At 52.6% G+C, this 20,993-nt stretch overlaps 1 protein-coding gene across 1 annotated transcript; it reads left to right on the forward strand.

Annotated features, from left to right (window-relative positions):
- The first annotated feature begins 11,734 nt into the window (after positions 1–11,734).
- Positions 11,735–20,374, forward strand: KLF11 (KLF transcription factor 11). Its single transcript, XM_074153680.1, has 4 exons — positions 11,735–11,878; positions 14,214–14,468; positions 15,814–16,807; positions 18,849–20,374. The coding sequence occupies exons 1-4, from the start codon at positions 11,837–11,839 to the stop codon at positions 19,151–19,153; spliced, it is 1,596 nt and encodes a 531-aa protein (XP_074009781.1). The 5' UTR covers positions 11,735–11,836; the 3' UTR covers positions 19,154–20,374.
- The last annotated feature ends 619 nt before the right edge of the window (positions 20,375–20,993 follow it).

The raw sequence follows: 20,993 nt of genomic DNA on the forward strand, positions 1-20,993 counted from the left end.
TGCCGGGCAGAGGAAAGGTGCGTGGCTGAGCCTGGCAGCAGCTCTGAAGAGCAGGAACGAGGTGGAAAAGTGTACCTCCTGGGGGTGTGATGCCTGGAGGGTGGGGGGACAGCCCCAGGATGGATGGCAGTGAGAGATGATGGAGCCTGGTGTGTGGGTGGCTGCTGCCACCAGGCTGGCAAAGATGGTGTAAATCGGAGTGAAATCTGGAGCGAAGGTGAAAGGCAGGTGGATCAACTCCTGGGGTTCCTCAGCACCAGGAAAATCAAGTCCTGGGGTTCCCCACTGCCTAGTGGAGCCAGATAGAGCCCCAGCTGGGCAGCGCTGCCCCTGCTGACATGTTGAATCTGCGCTCCCTGTTTCTGGGCTCGATGGCTCAGGGTGAAGAGGGGACAGTCCGGCCACCACTGCCAGGCAGCTTGGCTTCAACCGACTTGCCCGCTCCGTGGGTGCCTGCCTGTGCAGACCCTGGTCCCCCGGCCTGGGGTGACACGTTGGCTGGAGCCACTGCCATCAGTAGGGACGGTGCCGTGGGGCGATGCTCGGCCCCACTGGGGGAGGTGACGGGTGCCTGGGGACAAGGGCGCAGGAGCGCAGGGATCGGCACCAGCAACAACCAGGGCTGTTGCCAGCGCTTGGTTTGATGCCGCTTTTAATTCTGTCATGGTGAGGTTTGCTTGATTTTTTTTTTTTTTTTTTTTTTTTTGCTAAAGTAAATAATTACACGAGCTTTGCAAACATTAATGAGTAAATAAAGTAAAAACGATCACTGGGTGGTCAGCTCTGCGGGTCGTGTCTCTGTAGTCGCTGCTCTGTGACTCTTCTTGCTTGAAATACTTTGCTTTGAGCCCGTCAGCCAGCGCTGGGCAAGGGCCTTTGCGGGGGGGGGGTGGGGGGGGAGACACGACAGCGCTGGGTCCCCATCTTGTGGGTCTTGAGCCTCAAACTGGCCCTTGCTCTCCCTCCTGCTTCTGCTCTGTGCGCTTATAAAAGAGCTCGGGCTGCAGGCGAGAGGCTGGTCGGGACTCGCCGTGTAGGAAGCCCCAGGTCAAGGTAACGCGCGAGGCAAAAGGAGGGAAGTGTAAGAGCAGCGATGGCAAACTAAAAACAGAAAATCTGTTGCTGCTTAAGTCACCCCTCGCCTTCCACTTCCTAAACGCTTGGGGTTAATGATGCTATTCAATGCCATCAAATTTTTCAATATTTAATTTACTGGCAGAATTTCCCCCCAGCACCCTGGTTTGAAAAGCCTCTCTCTCTGATCCTCGAGGGTTTTCTTCACCCTGCGTTACACCTACCCGTTACCCCGCTCTTGTTTTGCTCCGAAGGTACATGGCGAGGCTTTTATGAAGCACGTTGGAGCTCCCTGACGACGGCGCTGGGGCGGATGTAATGCAGCGTGACAGGCCCTGGGAATGCCATAAAATGCAGAGATAGCAGGGGGAAATCTGTCCGGCGGGGACCCGGGTGGCTGCGACGGCGCTGGGATTTCGTGCCCGGGTGAAGGGAGAAGGAGGACCTGGCCTGGGACTGATGGAGCTGGGGACAAAATAAGCTCTGAGCCAGCCAAGTTCATCTTTGGCTCTGAAATGGAAGTGCAGACCTCCAGGTCAAAGGCAGGGTATTCACAGCTCAGCTTATTTCGGTCAATCACTCGGCCTGGGAGGAAAGGAGGGGTGGTGCTTGTGGAGCAGAAGGAACTGTGGGCAAGGACTCAGTTTGACCATGATGTTGGGAATTACGGGTGTGTGGGGAAGGTTTAGGGGTGAAAGCAGCATTTCCACCCAGTCTGTGGCCTTTCCCATCCTATCCATAAATGTTCATCCTCAGGCTGCTCTTCTCAAGGTCACTGCATGGTTGAGGTTGGGAGAGATCTCCAGAGATCATCTCGTCCAGCCTCCCTGCTCAAGCAGGGTTACCCAGAGCCAGTTGTCCAGGACCGTGTCCAGATCACTTCTGAATATTTCCAAGGTTGGAGACTCCACAACCACCTTGGGCAACCTGTGCCAGTGCTGGGTCACCCTCACAGTGAAAAAGTGTTTCCTGATGTTCAGAAGCTCCTCCTGTGTTTCAGTTTGTGCCTCTTGACTTGTGAAAGTATGTGGTGGGTCTCCTGGAGGAAATGGTGCCAAGAGCTCAGAGAAAGGAAGTGGTGATTTTGTTATAAATATGAAAGTAAAATGATTCTTACTGGTACTGGGCTGTCTCAGAGGGGACAGTGGAGACTCAGAGAATGCGATGGCGAGAGCAGCTAGGACCGAGGCCTGAGCGGGAGGTGAGAGGAGGAAGGGTGCACCCTTCCTCATGGGTGAGACGAGCGGCCTGAAGATGGGATGCAAGGAGAGGACCAGCAGCCGGATGGTGATGCGTGTTACTGGCCAGACACTGTGCCATGAGCCCTGCAGCATCACCCCATACGTGTCCTGGCAGCCTCAGAGGCTCAAGTCCTGGGTGGCCCATCAGTACATCTTCACCAAACCACAACCAAGTGCCAGGCAACCACTTGCTGGCCCCCTGACATCTCCCAGTACACCCAACATTTCCTGCTGCAGCCACGGTGGATTTTAAGTAGAGATGGGATCCACGTCACAGGCATCGCAGAGATCGCGAGATCAAGCTCTCCTGGAGGTGAGAAGATCCTGGATTTCAAGGCTTTGCTCTGGGCAAAGCAGCTCTTATGCTACTTTTCTCTCCCCTTTCCAGCTTTCCATTTCCAAAAACACTGAACGCTGAGGAAAGAGCTGGGTATTGAATATATTGTAAATGGGGTTTATGTGTAAATTGAATTAGAAAGCTGGGAGAGGAAAAAGGCAATCCCGACGTCAAAACAGCCCAAGCAACTGTTTTGAGTGGAGTGAGCCATCAGAAGTTAAAAGGCTTATTTCATTACTGGGAACTCACTCGGAGCCAGTGAGTTCCTCCCGGGCAGCATCCCAGCAGCACAGGATGCCCATGGAGCAGCGAGGAGGCCTCGCTCTGGAAGCGGGAGGTTCTTTTTAACGGGAAGCACAATCGGATTTTACAGGGAAGGGCAGATACAGTGTGAAAGCTGAAGGGACAGAAAATCTGTAGCGAGAAGAAGGTGGATGAAGCTCCTTCAGTTTGAAAGCCCCGGGAACACATTGACTAGCAAAGCCCTGCAATAGTCCAGCGGGGCAGGAAAGCATCAAGTATTTCACCTACACTGTGGGGGGGGAAGCGAGACCCTTGGGCACGTTGGGGGTGACAGCTGGTGTACGAAATGCGGATTTTGGCATTAGACAGTCTCCTGCCTCTCTTCCCATCAGGTACATTGGAGGGACCTGAAGAGCCTAAATAATTCTTGAGGGACAGTTGTGTATCCCGGCCGTAAGATTTGGGTGAAGTGACGCAGCCCGGAGGAGGCGGCATCCCGGGTGGCTCCAATGGTTTGTAGTCCGGTAGCCGCAGCACGTGCCTGGCTGCAGCCCCTCGCTCCCCAGGGCTGCAGCTCACCCCGAGCAGCCCGAGGTGGGGAGTGCAGATGGGGGCACCCCCGGCCAACACCCACCCCCTGGAAAAGCCCTGCGGCGCCGGCTGGTTTCTCTGCTCTGTTGGCACCGTGGAAGGATGCCTGAGGGGAAAGAAGTCCAGTGAAAACAGTGTCACCTGATCTCGGGAAGGGGAAACAGCGCAGCTACAAACCAGAAGAGCCACAGCGCGGAATTAGAGCCTGCGTTTATTTTCACATCGGTTGTTTCACGTGTCTCCTTACCATCCTGAAGCGCTGCAGCAGTGGCGGGGAAGTGCACATCCGAGGCTGACATAAGGATTTACCCATGCTGGGAAAAAAATAGGGATTCCGTGCCCTTTTTAAGTGAACAGTGTAAAACTAAAAGTGGGAAAGTGCCTTGAAGGGGGGCATTAGGATCTCAGCTGTGCAGGGGGAGTAGCAGCGAGTAAGTCCAAGCAAGCACCAGTTACGGGAAACAGCATCAAGTTATATGAAGTCACATTCAGCAGCCCAGCCTGGCGGCATTCTTCATCCAAGTAGCAAGTGGGGTAACGTTCAGCTTCTGTGGAAGGGGGTGGAGGAGACTGAGTCATCTGTGACCAGCAGCACTGCTGGGGAAGTATCACAAGAGCAGGAATTTTGGTTTTCCAGCTCCTTAGCTGGGGCAGGGACAGGATGCGGACATCACCGGGGTGAGACACCCCCCTTAGACAGTAGGACAGGGATTTAAACTGTTAAGCGACTCAATTGCTACTGACTTCTCCTTCCAAAACCCCAAAGGCTCAGAAGAACATAGGTGGCTTTTATTTATTCGGCTCTTAATGGAAAATGTATTTGTCAGTGGTGAAGTCCCATACTTGATTGTGTCTGTTTAATAGACACAGTACCCAGAGCTGGAGAGGGACTGTTTACCAGGGCACGTACACCCCTCTGCTATCAGCCAGGTAATCCAGAAGTGGTGTGAGGAATGGCAAGAAGTGCCGTGGTCTTAAACAAACCCCATTTGGTCAAAGCACCCCCGGCGAGCTGCCCGCTGCGGCCGTGTGGGAAGACTCATCGACCACCTCTTCTGACCATGCAAGGACCTTGGCCGAGAGCTAGTGAGGAGATAACTGAAGACATTTCATGAGATAACTGAAGACATTTGATGAGACAGCTGGATGCCCGTGATCAGCAAATCCCCCTCCCTGCCCCCAGACCTCCCCTGGGCTTGGCACCATGCTGTGCTCGGTGCTGTACAGGTATGGAGATCTATATGGACAACGTCCTAGAGGAGATGGCAGTCTTGGTGCTGGAGGACCTTCTCTTTGTCTGCGAGGACACCATTGCAAACTCCATCTGTGAGGCCGCTCCAGTCCGGTGAAAGTCTGTGGCAGCAGTCACCCACAGCTGTGAGCGTGAGCCATGTCCGACGGTCCAGAATTCGGTCCCTGGTCACACGGGACATCTTCCCAGCATCCAGGTGCTGCACGAAAACACTTCAGGGATAATAAAATGTGAAAGATGATTCAGGATGAAACATGTGTTTGCACACAGGCCTGGTGCCTGCCCAAGCAAGTTGTGAGATGACCAAGAGAGGGGAACATCTGTCAGCATTGCTGATGCTTTAATGTACCGTGTGTCAGAGAACACGGGTGGGTTCAGCTAACAGTAACACTGAGGCGAAGAGAATGGTGAAAACGATGAAGACATCCACTTAAAGCAGAACAATAAATAAATAACACGTCATTTTTATTTTTGCTGCTATTCGAATCCATCTTCTGCTGCCACTAAAATAAGATCAGGGCATGAATAGCAGCAGTGGAAAAACCAGATGGTGCACTCGAGCGAGCAGATGGTGCACTAGTGTGTCATACTTATTACTGTCACTTACTTTATTATTTGTATTACAGTGGGTCTCTGGACGGTCCTCACCTGTAATCAATATTTGTGGATTGGATTTTTTTTAATTTGGTAAACATTATGTTTCACATACTTGGAAAAAATCTGGTGGAGCGGTGATTTCCCTCTGCAGTACTGCCAGGTCTCGGGAAGTGTTTGATGCAGTCGGCGTTTTTTCAGGTAGAAACATGTTTTGGGGAGTGGAGAGAAAAAAAAAATAAAATAACTGGCAGCGTGTGTTTATTTTATCAGCACCCAGAGTCCAAAATAAAGTGGGAAACAGTCTGCGTGACTCTTCTCTCCAAACCCTCTCCTTTTGCCGTCACCTGGCTGTGTTCCCTTACGCCGTGCCGGCTGCTTGCCCGCTGCTCCGGCGCTTACCCTCCTGCTGGAAGCTCGGCCTGTGTCTGGAAGCCAATACGAAAAGATGCAGGCGAGGAAGAAGTCGGCTTCTGACTGGCACCAGTTGGGGATGGCACGCAAGGACGGAGCTTTTCCTCCTCCCTTTGGGCAAAGCCGGCTGTGTCACAGCCTGTCCCTGCCGGCAGACACGTAGGCAGTTTGCCGGGGAGGGCTGGGGCTCCCGGCCCGGCAGCAGGGGGGGGATTTGCTGTGCTATTCCATCACCCGCAGCGACAGATGAGATCTCCCCGGCGGCAGCTGGCCCACACGCAGCGTGACAGCGTGGAGGGACCGCACGTTTGCACTCCCCTTCCCTGCCCGGCACCGCGCTCGCCTCTGCCGGCACGTTGGGAGTGTGTCCCTTCGGCTCCACCATGCCGGCACGTCGGAAGTGTGTCCCTCTGGCTCTGCAACGCCAGCACATAGGGAACATGTCCCTTTAGCTCCACAATGTCGGCACGTGGAGAGTGTGTCCCTTTAGCTCCATGATGTCAGCACGTGGAGAGTGTGTCCCTCCAGCTCCATGATGCTGGCACATCAGGAGCGTGTACCTTGAGCTCCACAATGCCGGCACGTTGGGAGTGCGTCCCTCTGGCTCTGCAATGCCAGCACATAGGGAACGTGTCCCTTCAGCTCCATGATGCTGGCACATCAGGAGTGTGTCCCTCCAGCTTCACAATGCTGGCACGTTGGGAGTGTGTCCCTCTGGCTCTGCAATGCCAGCCATAGGGAGCATATCCCTTCAGCTCCATGATGCTGGCACATCAGGAGCATGCCCCTTCAGCTCCATGATGTCGGCATGTTGGGAGTGTGCCCCTCCTGCTTCACGATGCTGGCACGTTGGGAGTGTGTCCCTCTGGCTCTGCAATGCCAGCCATAGGGAGCATATCCCTTCAGCTCCATGATGCTGGCACATCAGGAGCATGCCCCTTCAGCTCCACGATGTCGGCATGTTGGGAGTGTGTCCCTTTAGCTCCGCGATGCCAGCACATCAGGAACGTGCCCCTTCAGCTCTGCCATGTCGGCACACAGGGAGCGTGTCCCTCCGGCTCTGTGATGCTGCCAGGCATGGCGACAGGCATGGGAGCAGCCAAAGGCTGGATGGTCTGCAGGGCTGTGCCCACTCACTTGCTAGGAAAGAGGCGATCCATCAAAACATCACTCACACAGACCCTCACTGTCAGCTGGGGTCAAAGTCTGTGCAAAAGCCCCTGGATTTATCATTGCTGTTGCATTCAGAAATTATTCTAGTGAAAAATATTCCTTGTTGGTCTCTCTGCTTTTTTTTCTTTTTCCTTCTCTTTTTCTTCCTTTCCCTCCTCTACTCTTCACAGATATCCCATACATAACTCTGTGACTGTAAATCCCTTCTATAACTCTGCTATTCCCACCGAGGTGGGTGCGTTCACCCCCTGGGTGAATCCCTCTGGTCCCACTCCTGCCCTCACCTGGGGGGGCTGGTGAAGGCATTTCCATCAGCCGGTGTCAGGCACCACCTGGCAGAGTTTCCCCATTTGCTCTGTGGTGGGGAGTTTCTCCTCTGGCTGCTGCTGTCAGCCCGGCAAGCACATTGTGGGGCAATCCGAGGCTGCGGCAGCTCCGACTGCTCCATCCTTCAGGTGCGCCACAGAGGAGGGAGAGTAGGATGGAGAGACACATCCCACACCTGCATCCCCGGTCCTTCATTCCTTCCCATGTACCTTCTCACGTCTCCTGTAGGGGGGCTGGGATTGCAATTATCTATATTTATTTCATCCCGCCCCGTTGGCTGGGCTGCATGCGTTTGCCACGGTCGCCCGTGGCTGCGTTCAGCCAGACGCCGCTGCCGAACTGCCCTGACTCCAAAGCTGCGCCCCAGACAACTGCTCTGCTCTATTTTTAACTGCTGGTAAACACCGGGAAAAACTGTCTGAGCCCGTAATATTCTTCCTCTCGTCTCTTTTGAATTGTTTATCGTGTAATTATCTGCAAAAAAAAAAAAAAAAAAAAAGGGAATGGAGGAGAGCTGCCTGTGTGCCCTTTTGTTGTTTTCAGACGACAGTGTTAAATATTTCCCCTCCCGCTCGCACGCGATGCTTGGCTTCTTTCTCGTCTTCCCGGGAGAAAGTCTAAGGCAGCCCGAGCAGAGCCTCCCCACCCCTCCGCCGGAGCACCTTCCATCTGCTCCTGCCCACATCGGAACAAAGACAGCCTCTATCTCCAACAAAGAAGGCTTTTCCCTGGAGCGTGTTTGCCAATGGTCTGGGTTAAATGGGCCTTTATAGCACCCAAGGGTACCCGGATCCGGAGGATGCGGGAGCAACGGCAGCGCCGGGGCAGGGGGCGGCTGGAGGGGGATGGCTCTGCTGGGCAGGGACACGGGTGACCTGCAGCCACCCACACGGGCAGGCGCCTCCGAGCTCTCTGGAAAGGGGCACTGGGGGTATCTGGGCCCCGCTCCAGGAGGCTGGCTTCAGGAGGGAGCCCACAGCCAGCGTGGGTCCTCCCCATGAGCGTGGCTGTACATTGCGGCTGGTCGAAGCCCCCAGGGAAGGGGGTGGGTGTAGGCAGAGGTACAGAGATGCGAGATAATATTAATTGCGTTAATATTCACCTCAGTGCAGCCGCGGGAAAGGAAAGGGAAGCGGGGAGAAGTTCCAGGCTGTGAGGGCTGGGGGCTCAGATTCCGGTGGGTTCAGACCCAGGCTCTGCCTCCGACATAGATTCATAGATTCATAGATTGGTCCAGGCAGGAAGGGACCTCCAAAGGTCATCTAGTGCGACCTCCCCGCAGTCAGCAGGGACACTCCCAACTAGACCAGGTTGCCCAGGGCCTCGTCGAGCTTCACCTTGAATGTCTCCAGGGAAGGGGCCTCAACCACCTCCCTGGGCAACCTGTTCCAGTGTTCCACCACCCTCATGGTAAAGAACTTTTTCCGAATATCCAATCTAAATCTCCCCTTCTCCAGCTTAAAGCCATTGCCCCTCGTCCTGTCACTGCAGGCCTTTGTAAACAGACCCTCCCCAGCCTTCCTGTAGCCCCCCTCAGGTACTGGAAGGCCGCTATGAGGTCTCCCCGAAGCCTCCTTTTCTCCAAGCTGAACAACCCCAGCTCCTTCAGCCTGTCCTCATAGGAGAGGTGCTCCAGCCCCCTGATCATTTTGGTGGCCCTCCTCTGGACCCGCTCCATCAGGTCCATGTCCTTTCTATATTGAGGGCTCCAGACCTGCACACAGTGCTCCAGGTGAGGTCTCACCAGAGCAGAGTAAAGTGGCAGAATCACCTCTCTGGATCTGCTGGCAACACTTCTTTTGATGCAGCCCAGGATGTGATTGGCCTTCTGGGCCGCGAGAGCACATTGCCTGCTCATGTCCAGCTTCTCGTCCATCAGCACCCCCGACATGCGATGCGAGGATGAAGAAGATGCTCCTTCCTCATCTAACACTGCCTCAGCCGGCAGCGGCAGAAGGAGGCAGACCGGCTGATTTTGGTTGGAGCTCTGAGGATTTATACCAAAACCCTTAGCTGCCATTTTTAGCTCAGCAAAGGGAACGCAATCGAACGCCCTTTCCCTCTGGCGCGAGCCGGGGCACAGAGGTGTGACACCATGTCTTCTGATGGCTCTTAGAGTCATAGAATCATCTAGGTTGGAAAAGACCCTCGGGATCATCGAGTCCAACCATCTACCCTACCCTCGCATCCACGCCAGGAGCCCCGGCTCCAGCGATTTCCAGCTGGGGGCTCGGGAGACGGGGACAGAGTCTGTGGAGCGTGGCCTGAGAAAAGATCCCACTGGGAATGAGGAGCGGCGATGCCCTCTGCTTCCCCGCAGCCGCTTCCTTGCCGGCGAGGCCGCCATGCTGCCTTCGGATGCTATTGCTCAATTAAAAACCGGCGCTGTAAATGACTAAGGGCTGGGCGGGGAAGCGCTATGCCCAGAACCTGCCTCTGCTCCAACAAGCAGGGAAGAGGCAAACGCAATCCCATCCCACCTGCAGCGGAACGGGAGAGAAACGCAGAAGGAAAAAGCCCAGCGTTTTCCGAGTTTTATGATTCCCGAAAGGTTTCCCTCGAAAGGGGAGGGAGCGCATGGCTCTGGTCTCAGGAGGGGCAGCTGGTGGTTCATGGAAGGGGCACACACCCTCCGCCACCCCCATCGTGCTTTGTAGGCACGGACAGCATTTTCCCTAAAAAATGAAGGGGTGGGAGGTCAGGGTCACGGTCACCTGCCCATGGCAGGAGGGGTGGAACTAGATGATTTTCAAGGCCCCTTCCCACCCAAACCATGCCATGATTCTATGATAAAGGCTCGTAGCCGCCCCGGCTGCTGCAGTCCCCGCGGGGGGAGACGGTGGTGGGGTTGTTCAGCCCGGAGAGGAGAAGTCACTTTACACTGCTCTGGTGAGACCTCACCTGGAGCACTGTGTGCAGGTCTGGAGCCCTCAATATAAGAAGGACATGGACCCAATGGAGCGGGTGCAGAGGAGGGCCACCAAAATGATCAGGGGATTGGAGCACCTCTGCTACGAGGACAGGCTGAGGGAGCTGGGGTTGTTCAGCCTGGAGAAGAGGAGGCTCCATGGAGACCTAATAGCGGCCTTCCAGTACCTGAGGGGGGCCTACAGGAAGGCTGGGGAGGGTCTGTTTACAAAGGCCTGCAGTGACAGGACGAGGGGCAATGGCTTTAAGCTGGAGAAGAGCAGATTTAGATTAGACATTAGGAATAAGTTCTTTACCATGAGGGTGGTGGAACACTGGAACAGGTTGCCCAGGGAGGTGGTTGAGGCCCCTTCCCTGGAGACATTCAAGGTGAAGCTCGACGAGGCCCTGGGCAACCTGGTCTAGTTGGGGGTGTCCCTGCTGACTGCGGGGAGGTCGGCCTAGATGACCTTTGGAGGTGCCTTCTGGCCCAGATGATTCTATGATTCTATGATTCTAAGGGTCTGGGGAGACCTTAAAGCCCCTTCCAGTATCTACAGGGGGCTACAGGAGAGATGGGGAGGGGCTCTTTATTAGGGAGTGCAGCGATAGGATGAGGGGTAACGGTTTTAAACTGAAAGAGGGGAGATTTAGGTTAAATATCAGGAGGAAATTCTTTCCTGTGAGGGTGGTGAGGCACTGGAACAGGTTGCCCAGGGAAGCTGTGGATGCCCCATCCCTGGAGGTGTTCAAGGCCAGGCTGGATGGGGCTTTGAGTGACCTGCTCTGGTGAGAGGTGTCCCTGCCCGTGGCGGGGGAGTTGGAACTCGATGGTCTTTAAGGTCCCTTCCCCCCCCCCCGTCCTGTATGTAAAGACAGAGACCGGGTTCCAGGCGGGGCGCTGGGGGGGCGATGCGGAGGGGCGGTGGGCGCGCCCAGCCAGGCGAGCGGCGGGAGGGGGACGGTGGGGGACGGTCCCTCCGTGTCCCCCGCCTGGAGCGGGAGGGTGTCACGCCCCACGAGGCGGCGGAAGCGACACGGACGGATAACCCCGCGGGGGGTGGGGGAAGGGAAAAAAAGCTTATTTTTGGCTGCGTTTTATCGCTCTAATTGGGAGATTCTTCAACGGACTCCGGGGGGGGCGGAGGGGGGGGGGGAGGGGATGGGGTGCCTGCGTGCCGCGCGGCACGCACCGCGCGCGGGGGATGGTGGGGGGAGGGGAGCCGCGCCCCCGCCCGCCCCGCCCCGCCACACCCCCCCCGCGCGCGCGCGCGGGCATTCCCGGCCGCCGCCCCGCCCCCCCGCCCCCGTCGACCTTTCCCCCAGTTTCCAGCGCGCGCTCCCCCGCCCGCCGCGCGGCGCGGCCCCGCCCCCTCCCTTCCCGCCCGCCGCGCCCACGCGCCGCCCTTCCCGTCCGGCAGCCCCGCGGCACGCCGCGATCACGCCCGGCCGCCGCCGCTGATTGGGCGTGAGAGGGCGGCGGCGGGCTGTGATTGGCCAGGAGCCGGGCCCCCCTCCCGCCTCCCGCCCCGCCCGCGCTGTCTGGCGCAGGGAGCGTCCCGGAGTGCGGCTCCGGCGGGCGGGGGAGGAGGGAAGGGGGGGAGGCGGCGCCGGTTGCTGCTGCTTCTCGGTGAGTGAGTTGCTGCTGCGGCTGCTCCCCGGCCACACCGTCGCTGCCCCGCCATGCACGGCTCGCCCTGCTCGGAGATGGGAGATGCGTCCGCGGTAAGCAGCGGGACGGGCCGGAGGGGGCGGCGGGCGTCTCCCAAGCCCGGGGGCAGCCGGCGCCAGCCCGGCCTGGGCACGTGCTCGGCGGCGGGCAGTGGCGCGGGGACCGGTGTCGCCTCAGCGGGGGCGGCGGCCCCTCGGGACCGTTACCCGCCCTGGCGGGGAAGGTGGTGGGTCGGTGCCGTTACCCGCCCTGGGGGGAGTGGTGGGTCGGTGCCGTTGCTCACACTGGGGCGTGTTGCTCGGTGCCGTTGCTCACCCTGGAGGTGGGGTGGTCGGTTGGGACCGTTGCTCAGCCGGGGGGTGGTCGGTTGGGACCGTTACCCGGCGCGGGGCTGGTCGGTCGGTGCCATTCCCTCAGAGGAGGGTGTTGCCCCGGTCACCTGCGGCGGGGGGTGGCTCTCCCGTAGGCGCCCTGTGGGGGCGGCGGCAGAGCGGGAGCTGCCTGCCTCCTCCTCCTCCTCCTCTTCCTCGCCTTCTTCCCGCCATCCGCCCCTCCGCGGCGCCGCCCGGCCGGGGGCACCCGCCGTGAGGCGCGGAGCGGGCGGGGGTGGCGCGGCCCCGGGGGGGAGGCGGGGGGGGGCGCAGCGTCCCTGCCCGCGCACGTACGGGGTGATGTGAGGACATGGGGCCGGGCGCCGTTAGCCATTCCCTGGCAGGCGGAGAGCCCGGGCTGCTGCCCTCACCTTAAAAAGGGGCTTTTTAAAGGCTTTTTAAAGGTTTGGGTTTTTTGTTTTTTGTTTTTTTTTTTTTGTCGAAGCGGGGAATATTTTTGTCACGTTTCTTTAGGGAAAACTGCTCTCCTGAAACGTTGGGTTGGAAAAAAATTAATGTGGCGGTTTGGTTGCCTGCAGCCCCGCTGGGGGGGAACGCTCGCAGGCTTACCGGCTGCTTAGCGCCTGGTGTGGCTCCTGTTTGACAGGCTGACTAGGTCCAGGCATCGCTTTTTGCCCTCATTCCCCTTCTCGTTGCTTTCGGTGGAAATTCTTGGAAGTCTCTCCCAGAGCGGTTAATAGCTTTAGAGTGCTTTAACCCCTTCTTGCCCCCAGTCTTCACATCTCCGTCCGTGGTACCTCTTGTTTTAGGTGAAAGTCCTCTCGGAGTGCAAGTACTGGCATTTTGGAGCCATTATGTTTAACGTGTTTGCCATGCACATCCCTGTAGCTGAGACAGTGTCACACAGCTCTGCATCTTTGTGACACGGTGTCACCAGGGTCATTTTACATTAACTGGCAAAGCTCAGTAGCAAAAGTCCTTGACTTAGGTGTGTAAGTGGTGTCATCCAACAACTATAGTTTCCTCTAGAGCTTTAGACCATCTTAACGGTGTGGTGGTGCTTGTTGCTTTTTCAGTGAAAACCCTTTTTCCTCAGTATCTAAGCGGGCGGTATAACAGCATCAGGCTCGAGAATCTTGGTCTGTGCTTCTGAATCTCAGCCCTCACAGTTAGTTGATGTGCCTAAAGACTGGAAGAGTTTGAACACATAGTTGAGACCGAGTTGGCACATGAGTGAAAAACCAGCAGCGCAGCATAGCTTTGGGGAGTCACTGTCAAGGACTGAGGGCGCTTTATGAAGTTTGGGTATCCTTTTGTGGAGAAGTTCTGCATGCATACGCATGCACACAAATTTTCTGTGATGCTTGCATTTGGAAGCAATATGTTTACTTTTGTCTTCATGTGACTCGTAGCGCCTCGTGGGATACGTAACCCCTATGTGGTATCATACCTTTCTAAAGTACAATGCAAACAATTCCCACTGCACTCTGAAGACTATTTTCCTTCCTTCCCCCCACCCTGGCTTCTGTATTGGTAAAAATAAGATTAAAATGCTTTTGCAAGGTGTGGTAGTCTGAATCAGTGATCATACCTTAAAGCATCTTACTGTCAGCTGAAATTTGTCTTCTAAATGTTACCAGAATGAGATCAGTGCTGAATAGCAGTTGCCTTTTGGGTCTGGGAAACAGCCTTGTCTAAACAAGGTTGGAAGTCAGGATTTTTTTCCTCTTTTTGCTTGTATGCAAGCGTGGGATGTGTTTACTCAGAGCAGTGTAATCCAGGAAAGTAACTCTGGAAACGTGAGCTGCACACATATCTTTTCCTTTCCTCCAAATCTGACTACTTTTTTTTCTTTTTTTTTTTTTTTTTTTTAAAGAGTAGCAGGGGTAGGAAGATGAGCCTGTGGGGGAGGGTGAGAGCTGAGCTGGTTGGTAAAAGCCTTGCCGCGGGCATGGGATCTGTTTCAGTTGACCTTCATCATGAGCAGACAGTATGTGGGTGGTGTCGGCTTTGTATTCTGACTTGTCCTAATAGCCAGTAATCCGATTACATTTAGGTTGACATTGTGGACATCTATGAGTCTATCCGTGAAAGGCAGCGTCATGACAGCGAAAGGTCTACCTGCAGCATCTTGGAGCAGAACGACATCGAAGCCGTTGAAGCGCTTGTTTGTATGAGCTCCTGGGGTCAAAGATCACAGAAAGGTGACATATTAAAGATAAGGCCACTTACGCCCTTCTCGGATTCTGGTGATTTCACAATGCATGCTGAGGCTACGTCTGAATTACCAAAGGACTATTTATCTACGCTGGTAAGGAAAACATGAACGCAAAATAAATATGCCTGACACCTGGGTGTTACATCTCTGCAGTCTTTTAACTTGGCTGGCAAAGAGAGCTTGCTCATGTGCCCCTGTGCAGAAGAGCTGCGGTACAGCCAGTGCTGTGTGTGTACATAGAATAGTCGGGTGGGCATGTTGAGTTTGGTTTCTTCTGCTGTCTCTGGAACAGCAAATGGAGGGGTTTGATTCCTTGTTAAATCTAGATGTGAAAGCCCTTGCTGACAGATTATTTAACTTGACAGCTGAGGATGCTGTCTGGATGGTTATTGCAGGTTTCTTGGAGCACTTGGAGTAAGTCAGAGTGGCAGAGTGAGCCTCAGAGGTTCAGCACCAACTTACCTTCAAGCACTGTATGAAAACATTTTCACTATACGAAAACATTTGCCTTCGCTCTGCTCCTTATAAGAGAAAGTACAGGTTAACATTATGAAATGGACAGTTTAATTAGTTTCTGTGCTATGTGTTTGTACATGTAGTCTGTTACTTCTCCAGTGCGTTGGTCTACTCCGGCTGACTAACGTTGGTTGAATCACATTTCTTTTTCTGTGTTGCAGTTTATGTTGCAACAAAAGTAGGTATTAAAAAAAGGGCTTGGTGCCATTCAGTATTCAGATGGTTAAGGCCCATTTCAACCAGTAGGTTTCTAGTGTCCAGTTACGTCAGGAAAAAGGGAAATAATAGAGGAAGGATGCTGAGATAGTATGGCAGCTGGTTGACGGACTTCTCTTGTACTCCTGCTGCTCAGTCTCTTGAGCAGCACAGGACATAGGCATGATATTTCAGTGGTAGAGGAAGGAGAAGTGGTGACAGCAAGACAGCATAGAGAGAAATGGATGAATAAGAAGGGAGAGAGTATTTCCATTTGTATATATCTCAGAAATGGCCACCAACTGGTGGAGTAACCATTGGTAAAAGATGTAGGGCTTGCTGGAAGCTTGAAATTGAAATGATACAGCATTGGTATCTGCTGCGAGTCTCTTTTCTGTGAACAGCAGAGAGCTCATAGCCTCTTACAGCTGCACTCATTGCTGAGGGGAAAGGAAAGAGAGAGTTTTTGTAGCACAGTGAGTGGACATGTGATGTTCTATCCAGGTTTACATCTGCTTCATTACCTGCCTTTTATTAACATACTTTTGAGCATATTGAGAATGTGCCTCACCATCAGGTGAGGCAATGCATGCTTTAATCAGTTTGTCCCAAGAAGCAGGCTCTGAGATTCTGGAAAGAGGGTGTAGTTTTATTTTTCACAGTAAAGATAGTGAAAAATTGTGCCATGAAATTGCATGGCTGTGTAACGGTGTTTTCTTTTTTGCAGTGCATGACCCCTCCGCACAGCCCTGACTTTGTTGAGATATCAGCTGCTATGCTCCTCTCCTCACAAGTCACTTACTCCAAACCAAGGACTGTCATGGCAAATACAGCTGCCTGCTCAGTCACATCAGCGACCGGTGCCTCTCCCATAACCAAGCCATCTGTTATCAACATGGAGCGACAGTGCAGTCAGAAGCCAGCAACATCTGAATCCTTTGCCCCTCAGCCTTGCAGGGCCATGGCAACAAGTGTGATACGTCACACAGGTGATAGTTCTGCTTACCATCACATTCCTGCTGCGCAAGAGAAAACAAAGGTAACTTCAGGCTACAGCACTTCCAGAGACTGGTGTGGAGCGGATGACCGAAGACATTCCAGACTGCCACAGGACACGTGTGCTGCAGATGATTTAATTAACAAAACCTCTCCAGTACATCAGCCTTATGCACATGACTCCAGTGATACTGTGACCAATAAAGGACGAATACCAGTCCAGCCCGTTTCACCACAGACCCACTTACCAAAGAATTGTGAGAATGACTTGCAAAAAAGAGCTACCCCAGTGACACCTGCCCCTGTTTCAAGCCCCCAGGTTCTCTGTCAAATGATCCCTTTAAGTGGACAAAGCAGTATGATCAATGCCTATGTCAAGCCTTCAACTCCAACAGTCTCAACTCCCATGAAACCTATTTTACCGCAGACAGCCCCGCTCTCTCAGCCTGTACTCATGGGACCTTCTGTGCCTCAGGGGACCGTCATGCTGGTTCTTCCACAGACTGCTGTCACACAGACACCACAGTGCCCGCAAACAGTAATGACTGTTGGGAACACCAAGTTACTGCCCCTTGCTCCTGCTCCTGTGTTCATAGCTTCTGGTCAAAGCTGCGCCCCCCAGATGGACTTTTCTAGACGGAGAAATTACGTCTGCAACTTCCCTGGGTGCAAGAAAACCTATTTCAAAAGCTCCCACCTCAAAGCCCACCTTCGCACCCACACTGGTGTGTACCACAGGGCAGGTTCTTTATTGTTCCAGCACTGGCTTGTGTTAGGGACCTAAAATGCACATTTTTTGAGGGGTGGGGGAGTGGGAAAGGGAAGAGGCAGGTGACCAGGGAACTTCTGCTCATCTCGGAGAAGGGAGGAATGTTCATTCTCCATGGGCAAGCAAAACAAGGCAGACTTTGTTCTGAGACCTCAGCTGACCCTATAGCGTTAGTTGAATTTCACATGCTTTAGTTGGAGCGAAGCTTTGCCGTCTGTTTGCGTGTGTGTGTTTAGGTTTGAGTGGAATCCTGCCATCTGGACTAGATTGAAATGAATTGTGCAAGTCCTTTTTTCTGGGGCGTGGAGAAGTCTGGTGTAAGCAAACCATAGTACAGGTAGTTGCTCTTAATTGTTATGCAAGTAAAAGAAAAGAGATAAAGTTGGAAACTGCACATTTGTCCTGAGTTTTGTTTAGGCTAAATGGGAGTGCATTGAGATTTTTGGCTACATCTGCTTCATTACCTGCCTTTTAGGAGGTGGAGGTGCTACAGGAACATAGCTGTTTATTCAGGTACAAAAAGGGAATTTAATGGTAAAAGAAATTAATTGTAATTAATGTGAGGTGACTGGCTCTGTAAAATCCAGTCAGTGGGGAGTCAGTGTATTTGTGTTTTACTTACCCTTTTTCTAGCTCTGAGATCCTGTTAAGTTAAAACTAAGAAGTTCTTAGGGACTATTTTTGATGTTGAGGGATAGGCATAGTGGGAGATTGGTAGAGAATAGCTCATTCAAAGGTTTGTCTAATTTTGGTTTCCTTGGCTTTTTTCCCCCACCGTCCCTTGCCCCACAGACACTGTGGTTTATTGGATGTCAGCTTCTGTGGCAGGGTTTGCATTAATTTGCCAGCTCGTCTTTACAGTTCCTTTGGGCAAAGAGCTTAAACCCTGTATGAAGCTGATAATCCTTGTAAACCAGAGCTCAGAGGTAGGATGATGCTTCTCCTTCTGGCTTGAGAGTTAAGTGCTGCAGGCTGCTCAATTAACCTGGCACTACAGGATAACAAGTAACAAGTGTCTTGCTTTGAGCCTGTGCTGCTGCTGATCCATAGGGAAGCTGTGTATGTCCCTGGATAGGCATTAAGACTAGGATGTCTATTGGAGGTGGAGCACCCTGACATCTCACTAGGCAGTCCACATTACAGGACTGGGGGGCAGAGTAGTTCAGCTTGCTTTTCCCTGTGCACTGAATAGCTAGGTGACATCATGTACACCAAACATAGAAATTTACTCTCAATATCTGAAATAAGAACAACACTTCTGTGGGGCTTGCTTTCTGCTGGATGCTTTTATTCTGCTCCGGAGTGTTACCATAAATTTGGGTCATGTGGTAGATGTTTATCTTGAGCTTTACAGGGTTTGCTGGTGGTAGATCACGTTGTTTAGGATAGGTCTGATGTTAAGCAGTTGCCCAGGGTGAGCTGAAGCTGACGTGGGCAGCCATCCTGACTGCTGTCATTCCCGGGCTTGCAGAACTCCCCGGGCTGTCGGACCTCCAGCTGCGTGGGGATGGCAGGACAGGTCAGTCCTCCATAGCGCTGGCTGGGACGGCATGTTTGTGTGTAGGACTGAGCAGCAGGGCTCTGAGGCTCGATTCCAGGCTTCCTGTTTGCCCGCCGTTTGCCATGCGGCAGCCGTAGAGCTGGGGTCACACAGGGGTGGGGGCAGAGGGTTGCTTCCAGTTCAGTCAGTGGATAAGGTAGCTTTAAACTCAGTTTAAAGAAAAAGATGAAGGATCTTGGGTAATTGGGGTTTTGGATAATTGAAAAAAAGAATAGACTTGATTAAATAACATCTAAAGAGATATGAGGGAATAAGTAGAAATCATACCTGTGATTTTTCCCTGGAACACAACTTGAGCTTAAGCTAATGCTGACTGTGCACATGAGCAGTTCTGTGGGGTTGATCAGTTTTTACATGGCAGGATTTGAGTTAGTTCTTTGCTAAAACTGTAATGCAGCTTCTCAAAAGTAAGTTATGCTTCTTTTATGCCCTGCAGGAGAAAAGCCTTTCAGCTGCAACTGGGAAGGCTGTGACAAGAAGTTTGCCCGCTCAGATGAACTGTCACGCCACCGTAGAACTCACACGGGAGAGAAGAAGTTTGCTTGTCCCGTTTGTGAGCGTCGCTTCATGCGCAGCGATCACTTGACAAAGCACACCCGCCGCCATATGACCACAAAGAAGATCCCCAGCTGGCAGACAGAGGTTGGCAAACTCAACAGAATTGCCACAGCAGAGAAACCGAAAAGCAGCAGTGCTCTGAGTATGCTCATCCCCATGCCATCGTCTGTCTGTCAGGGCTAGTGAGAGGAAGCTCCTTCTCTACAAACTTTCTGAAAATCAGGAAGAGCTCTGATGGTTGCAACAGAACTGGGAATGGCTTCCCCCCCCACCTTGTTTGTGCATACTTTAGTTTCCCTTAGGTCCTCTGTTAATAATGCTATGTGAGAAACCTGTCATATCTTTCCTCATCCCTTCCCTGTTTGTTTTTTTTTCAATACTTGGGCAAATGCAATCACCAGCACTTCAGGAAAGCAGAACTCTTTGGAAATGATTTTGGCAATAGGTTAAAAAAGTCACTTGTATTGCTTGCTGTTAATATTTCGATGGACAGTAAAACAGGGTGATTTTTAATTTTTATACTAGTATTTTCTATACCAAATATATTTTGTATTTATTCATTTTGGTCTTGATATGCAGGCAAATTACTTGATCTGCATTAGTCAGGGTGTGCAGTATGAGACCCGGAGTTTTGGAAATTCCTTTTCGATAAACGTACAGTATTGCAATTAGAGCATTTTGTAAACACATAATATTTGATAAGTCAGAGTGGTTGGGATTTTCACACTTGCAGATCCTGATCCTGCAATGGGCTGGTGCTGTTATGCCCTCCTTATGCAGGTGACACTGGAGGTTTGAGATCTAAGTGTGTCATCGTTTTTAAAACAAACCAAACCAGAATGAATTTCTTTCAGAAAAGAAGTGTTGAAATCCTTAACATTTTATAAATTCATACCCTTTGCAAGTGGAAGCCATTGTGACTTTTGGTAGAAGTCTGATGTACTGGGCATTCCTGAGTCCACACTCCACCGGAGCAAAGTCTGGGGGAGCCAGACTTCTCTGATGGAGGTAGAAGCACAAACACTGTTTAGAAGCTTTGACACTAAAAATTATGCTGTATTTTTCAGTCCTACTAAACCAGCGTATCAAAATCTACAGAAAAATGCAAAAATGGCAACCAGCATGGATAATTAGCTGGGTCTCTGCTTATTTTTTTTTTTGAGTACAGGATAAATAGAAAATTAAGAGGTTTTTTTTATGTATTGTGGATGCTTGTGCACCTTATAGGAAATTGTTCAAGGCTTTCATTTACCTGTATCAAAGCACCAGAGGAAGTACTAATTGTGTTTTGACTTAAGAAATAGCCACCGTGTCAACTTGATGCTCTTCATGTGGCCTTATACTTCTCCACAGTACTTTGTATGAAACCACCCTTTTCTATTAAATGAGATATTCTCCCTGGTGAATGGATTTTCTTTTACACTGAGTGTAAATATGGCTAAGAAGTGGCATCAGGGGCTGCAGGAGTGCTGTGCTGTACTGGCATGGTGTGAGCAATAAAATGCCAGTAGCACAATGGGACAAGTGGTGCGGAAGGACGTGTGTACGTGTTGCCGTGGAGCTGACAGTAGAGCTGTTGTGCTGTCAGGCACCGGGTGGTGTTTGCTGGGAAACAGCTCACCTGCAGAATGAAATACTTCTTTAGTGTTTATTCATACTGGACCCTTCTCCCTTCAGTCACTCCCACTTAGTTGAGCACTGAGGAGGACGACTTTCCTGGGTGTGTAAATGTGGATAACTAGGAATGCGCTCTCTTGCCCTGCTTTGTTGTTGTGAAATCCTGGTCTTGCTTCTCGGTGTGGGCAAAGCACGGTTCTTGTCTATGTCAGTGCAGACTTGCCGATCTCGGCTCTCACTACCCTAGAATCGGCAGAGACCCGTTTCAGTTGAAAGCAGAATAAGTCACTACTTTTACACTTAAGTCTGCAGTTATAATTAAGGATAGTAGGTTTTCAAACCGCACTAAAGCGGAGTATTGCGCTCGGCGTGCTGAGGTTTTTGTGCCTGACCTTTGAGGCGTCGG

This window comes from Numenius arquata, chromosome 9 (genome assembly GCF_964106895.1).
Source record: "Numenius arquata chromosome 9, bNumArq3.hap1.1, whole genome shotgun sequence".
Taxonomy (NCBI): Eukaryota; Metazoa; Chordata; class Aves; order Charadriiformes; family Scolopacidae; genus Numenius; species Numenius arquata.

Bases quoted from the DNA above. Each gene is read 5' to 3' on its own strand.
- KLF11 (XM_074153680.1), top strand. From the start codon at position 11,837: ATGCACGGCTCGCCCTGCTCGGAGATGGGAGATGCGTCCGCG. The intron at 11,879-14,213 runs GTAAGCAGCGGG...GATTACATTTAG, and splicing joins AGATGGGAGATGCGTCCGCG to GTTGACATTGTGGACATCTA. The intron at 16,808-18,848 runs GTGTGTACCACA...TATGCCCTGCAG, and splicing joins CCACCTTCGCACCCACACTG to GAGAAAAGCCTTTCAGCTGC.